Genomic DNA, 6372 nt, shown 5'->3' with positions numbered 1-6372 from the left:
TTGAGGTCTTCTATGGTCGAATCCGCATCCTTTATCATTTCGGGATTCACGATGACGTCCCTGGTTTCTTCTTGCGTCGACCTCAGTCCTGTTGATTGTTATGCCTCTTTTTCCTTGTCTTTTTTCTGTTTGGTCACCGTGCTGTCTAAGGCAATGCGGTGGCACTCCCGGGATGTACGGTGTTCTCCGCGTATGTTGAATATTCCCTATGGTGTTGGGAATTTAATTACTTGGTATAGGCTAGAGGGGATGTCTCTCATGAGATGTATCCATGGTCGTCCCACTATGGAATTGTACGCAATGGCTTGGTCCATGATGTGAAATGTCGTCTCCAGAGTCACGCTGCTGACCAAGACGAGGAATGTAATTTCCCCTAACATTCGCTCAACTGCATTATTAAAACCGGTTAGCGTGATGCAGCGCAACACTATCTTGTCCTCGAGTATCATTTGGGTGAGGACTCGGGGATGGATAATGCACGCTCCACTTCCATCGTCCACCATGATACATTTTACATCAGTATCTAAAATGCGTAAAGTAATGACAAGGGCATCTTTATGAGGGAAAGTCAAACCGTCGGTATCTGACTCATCGAAGATGTTACTTTCTTCGAGTTTGTCGTACCGTTCGTGGGTGATTGATTGCTTGAGCTTGTGAGTGGTGGTGAAATTCACGCCATTGATAGAGGCATCTCCGCCGCCGCCGATGATCTTGTTGATAGTACAAGCTGGTGATGGCGGCTTTTTCGGGCCTTGGTGTTCACGTCCTCTAGCGAAGTTATTTCTCCCCTTGTCGCTTAACAACTCTTTGAGGTTCCCATGACGCAACATGTTTACGACTTGTTACCTTAGGGCGAAGAAATCTTCCGTTTTGCGCCCACGTTCCTGGTGGAACTCACAGAGGGCATCAGATTTTCTGGTGTTCGGATCGGATCAAATCTTTGGCGGCCGCTTTACCTTTGTTCCGAGTTTCTCAAGAGCATAGACTATTTCTGTAGGTGACACACAAAAATTATGAGTTGATAATAAGGGGGCATATATCTCTCATCCGAGGGAGTCCCTAGATGGGCCTTCTTCATACCGGAGGGAAGGTGTGACAGGCGCCCTAACATATGGCCGGTGTCCCCGACTGATGTTGTCTCTTCATTCTTTTCGGGATTCAGTTTGTACCGAGATTAGCCGATGAGTTGGTCCGTTGAGTTCGTCCTCATCTGCTCGGACTTCGGCACAATAAGAATTGTGGATTTCATCCCAAGTGGTTGGAGGATATTTCATCAATCGGCTCAATAGTTTTCTAGTTGCTCTTGAACTATCTCTACTCAACCCATTTTGGAAAGCAGCGACCGCCATCCCTTCAGACATGTTTGGCAAAGTCATCCTTACTCTGTTGAATCGGGTGAGGAAGTCCCTTCCCAAGGACTGCTTGACGGCGAATATGTCGTTTACCCTTGTTTCGGTCTTCTTGGCTCCAGCATGTGCAGTTACAAACTTATCAGCCATTTCCTCGAAAGTTTCTATAGAACGAGTTGATAGCTGTGAATACCATGTTAATGCTCCTCCCGTAAGGGTTTCGCCAAACTTCTTCAACAAAATAGAAGACATTTGTTCCTTGGCGAGGTCGTTGCCTTTCACAACGGTGACATAATGGGTCACGTGATCTTCGAGATCGGTCATTCCGTCGTATATCCTGAGGTAGGGGCGGCATTTTGAAGGTCTTTGGTATGGCATGCGGGGTTGCTTTGTCGCTGTACGGTGGCTCTACAAACCTGCCAGCGTCTTTTTTCGGCAACAGCTTAGGAGCGGCCGGTATCTTGTCGACTTGTTCTTGGTGTTCTTACATCTAGTCACAGAGTACTTTTTTTTCATTCTCCGTTTTATCCATCCTATTTAAAACGACCGCGAGGGCACTGTCACCTGCACTGTTAATAATATTGAGAGTTATAACTGTTGTTGGAGGATTTGGTCGGTTACACTATTCGTCTGCTCGTTGTATCATGCAAGCTCTTGCGGTTTTCTGTGGTCGTGCCTAGAGCGGGCTTATTGAGCACGCTCATTAGCATATCGGTCAGCCATTCTTCGTGAAGCTTTTTCACAGCGGGGGGTCCCTTCTTCTACGGACGTGGAGGCCCCTTTTTCCGCTGGGTTTTGTTATGCTACAATGGGCGGGGGAGGTGATCTCTCGCGCCTAGAGAAAGTGGCATGCGTCACGTCATCGCCTACTGTTTCACAGCTTTCGTTGATAACGTTCATGAGGTTGCTAGGGAAATCACCTGTTAGTTTTATTTTTTCTCCTTGGTTACCTGCCATGTAGGTTTTCGCACGTACAAAGAAAGAAGAAGATCTTGGGGTTTGTAAGGTTAGTGATTTGCATTAGCCGTAGATCTAAAGAAAACTAAAAAATTAACTAAAAAATCCCCACAGATAACGCCAAATTGTTTGACAAAATAATATAGATCTTGGTTCAACTAATTAAATTTACATAAATGAGGGTTAATCTTAGTTAATAATAATATCCCAAATATAAAATTCTCGGTAAAATGATAAATAACATGTAGATCTGTTCCAAAAACTATGACGGTACTCAATGATCAATAATTAAGAATGCAAACAAAAGTATTGTAGCATTAAATAGTGATGAATAGCAATAAATGACATTTATGTAAATAGAAAGAATGAGTCACCCGAGAAAGGATGAAATCAATAGATGTTTTTTCTGACAATGATGAATGATGGATAAGCCTTTGGATCCAGTGGAAAAATGTGTACAAGAATCTTAGTGAAAAAGTTACTTTTGTATGCTTGCAATAAGACCAGATTCTCTCTATAAAGTCAAAGTATATTTCACAAATAAATATCCCATGTCTCCTATCATTGTCTCTTTCTATTTATATGGAACATGTTCCTAGAAATCCTAATAGTACAAGTGCAGAGAATATCCACGAGAATATTCTCTTTAATGTCCTATCTTGAAACTAGCCGTTATAACTCTATCAAGGCTATTCAACCTCGGCCTCGATCCTTGATGATTCATCGACTTCAGCCCTTGCTGACTCTTCGACCGCGGCCTTCATTGTTTCTTAGATCACTTCGACATGTGACGTCCTAGGAACGTTTCGCTAATGCCATTTTGACTTAAGTATTCTAGAGATGGATTTTGACTTATACAGTAATTAAGTAATTAAAGTTCAAAACTGTGTATCTTTGATTATATAACCTGAATATCAGATACAACACTTAAATGATTATGAAACAAATGATAAAGTAAGTCAAAATTATGTGCCAATGAGAAAATATGTCCCTCTATATATAGAGATACCTTTCTCACCTATCATTAATTATGTGCACTGATTATTGTTAAACCTTATCACTTTATTAACAGCATCTTGTCAAGCTGTCAATTCTTACATCTCTTTTATTCCTTTTCACCTTTTGGAATCCACAAGTTCTTTGACTACCAAGGAGAGGCGGAACCATAATTTTATTTTATGGTTCGGTATTTTAATTGTTTTGAGTTATTTGATTCTAAATTAGTAATAATTTTTATATAATCTAGTTTTTAAGACAAATATAAAATTCGAACTAAAGCTACTAGGTTCGTTCGAACCCGCTCTCGACACTCTAGCTCTGTCCCTGCTACTAAGTATGTTAAGAATTTAGTGCTCTTATTGTTATCTTTGTTACTCCCTTCGATCCATAATAAGTGATCTTTTGGCCTTTTTATTTTGGTCCAAAATAAGTGTCCTTTAATTTTGCATAATCAAGAAGGAATTAATTTTTTTTTTTCCAAAATATACCCTTATTACATATCCCAATATGTCAAGGTAACATTATGCAAATTTTAATTAAGGGTAATTTAGTCAATTTTTTTCTCTCTAGGAGTTAGTATTTTCTTAAGGGGTGTGATAAAAACCAAAAAATTACTTATTATGGATCAGATGGAGTATTATTTTTAATAGTAGCCGTTATTATTATTATTGTTATTGATATCATTATATTTATCATAACAATAATTGACATAAAAGGGGAAGATAGTACGTACAAATATTCCTCGATCTTGACTCATGATATATAACATGTCTGGGAGCTTGGTTGATGAAAATAAATACAATAAATTAATGAAAAAAAAGAAACTAGAAACTTCAATCTTGAACTAGCAAACACAATATTTTCAAGCTAAATACAATAATTTTTCCTTGAGTGATCAATAAAATCTAGTCGTTATTGACCTTTAGCAATGACGCCTATGATGACAAGTTCGAGCTCTAAAAATAATTTTTTTTGTATGAAACGCTTCCCTTTAAGATCTTTATGTTCTACGAATTTAACTAATTGGGGCTCCACTATAAGTATCGAACGTCGAGTCGGAAATCAAAAAAAAAAAAAAAGTTCCTTTCAAAGTTTGGAGATCATAAACGGAAGGAATAAAAATCAGAATATTTGTCCTTTTTTGTTATGAAAATATTTGATCTTATAATGATATCCAATTTGTGAGGTAACTATGAGTCCTTTTGGAGATGTGTTATTAGGCTAAGTCTAAGGTAATAACTGGATGTTCCCTTGAAAGTTATTCATGCATTTTATATGAATCCTTTGTACCTGGCACTTGGATTTGGATGTATTTTTGTTTTCAATTGAAAGAATATATACACGTTTCTCTTTCGCGACGCCTAAGATCATTTAAAGGGAAAACGTTTCCTATTATTTTCATTCTTAAGGCTCGAACCCGAATCGCTAATTAAGAGTTCACCTTTACATGTTATCTCTATCCATTCTCTTACTATTCACGGATCCTCTCCTATAAAAAAAAACATTTGGGAAAAGCAAAAAGGATATCTATATATTCCTCAATTTCTAGCAAGAAGGGTGAAAAATAAAAAGACACAGAAAGTCACTCAATGATTTATAAAGCTGAAGTAATATACGTAAAAGTATATATGTACTTGAATTTTTGTAAAACATATGAGGTAATTTTGTAATGAGACTATAAACTTTCTCTAACAATGAATAAATTATATTCCCCTTACAATGAATAAAATGGTCAGACACTCCATCCATGTACCATACAGTGATTTTTCCCTTTTTGGTGGTTACTTGCTAAATATGAAAAAAATGAAAAATTGACCTAAATAGACGTCCACCCAACCGCTTAAACTAAATACAACTGGTGGATGTATAATATATGTATAATTCATGTATAATTTATGTATAACCGTGTATAATCAGCGTATAATCTATGTTTATCGAATAAGAAAAGTAAATAGTGAATCCGACCAACTATTTGTGTAAAGAACCCAAAAAAAGGACAAACATTATAACAATGCAAATTAAAATTGATCATATTTGAGTAATTGAAAGTTTTATTGAAACTATTTGTCATGACCCCAAATTCCCTCCGAAGGATGTCGTGATGACACCTAGTCTCTAAGACTAGGTAAGCCTATCAATGCAAAATAACAATAGAAATCTGAAATAAATAAATCTGCAATTCACATAATTATATGTAACGACCCGGCTGGTCGTTTTGAGTATTATAACCCCGTTCTACCATTTACTGCTAAATTTATACTTTATAGTTATTTTATGACTTACCGGATTAGTGGGTTCGGGTCCGAAAGAAATTCGGAGTGAAATAAGACACTTAGTCTCATAATTAAAAATTTAAGCTAGAAAAGTGGACCGGATATCGACCTATGTATAAACGACCTCGGATTTGAACTTTGATGATTCCAATAGCTCCGTATGGTGATTTTGGGCTTAGGAGCGTGTCCAGAATATTATTTGGAGGTCAGTAGAGGAATTAGGCTTGAAATGCCGAAAGTTAATTTTTTTGGGAAGTTTGACCGGGGGATTGACTTTTTGATATCGGGGTCGGAATTCGATTCTGAAAATTTGAATACCTCTGTTATGTCATTTATGACTTGTGTGCAAAATTTGAGGTCAATTAGACGTGAATTGATAGGTTCCGGAGTCGTTTGTAGAAACTAGAAATTTTAAAGTTCATTAGGCTTGAATTGGGGTGTAATTCATGGTTTTAGCATTGTTTGAGGTGATTTGAGTGTTCGACTAAGTCTGTATGATGTTTTAGGACTTGTTGGTATATTTGGTTGAGGTCCCAAGGGACTCGGGTGAGTTTTGGATGGTTAACAGATTATTTTTGGCCTTGGTGAGATTGTTGATATCTATTAGTGCATTTTTCTGTTTCTTTCTTTCGTGTTCGCGAGTGGGCCCTCGCGTTCGCGAAGAGTGTTTTCTAAATGTGAGGTTTTGTTCTTCGCGTCCGCGAAGGGGAGGATGCGAACGCGAAGGTATGGTCTATGTGTGCATCGCGAACGCGTGAGAGGTGTCGCGTTCGCGAAGAGGAGTGAGGCTATTG

At 38.0% G+C, this 6372-nt stretch overlaps 1 protein-coding gene across 1 annotated transcript; it reads right to left on the bottom strand.

Annotated features, from left to right (window-relative positions):
- Positions 1 to 206: 206 nt before the first annotated feature.
- LOC138902231 (uncharacterized) lies at positions 207 to 830 on the bottom strand. The gene has a single exon (XM_070190079.1). The coding sequence runs from the start codon at positions 828 to 830 to the stop codon at positions 207 to 209; it is 624 nt and encodes a 207-aa protein (XP_070046180.1).
- Between the last annotated feature and the right edge of the window lie 5542 nt (positions 831 to 6372).

This window comes from Nicotiana tomentosiformis, chromosome 12, assembly GCF_000390325.3.
Source record: "Nicotiana tomentosiformis chromosome 12, ASM39032v3, whole genome shotgun sequence".
Taxonomy (NCBI): domain Eukaryota; kingdom Viridiplantae; phylum Streptophyta; class Magnoliopsida; order Solanales; family Solanaceae; genus Nicotiana; species Nicotiana tomentosiformis.
Note: the sequence above shows the minus strand (reverse complement) of the source record. Positions and strands in the feature narration are given on the sequence as shown.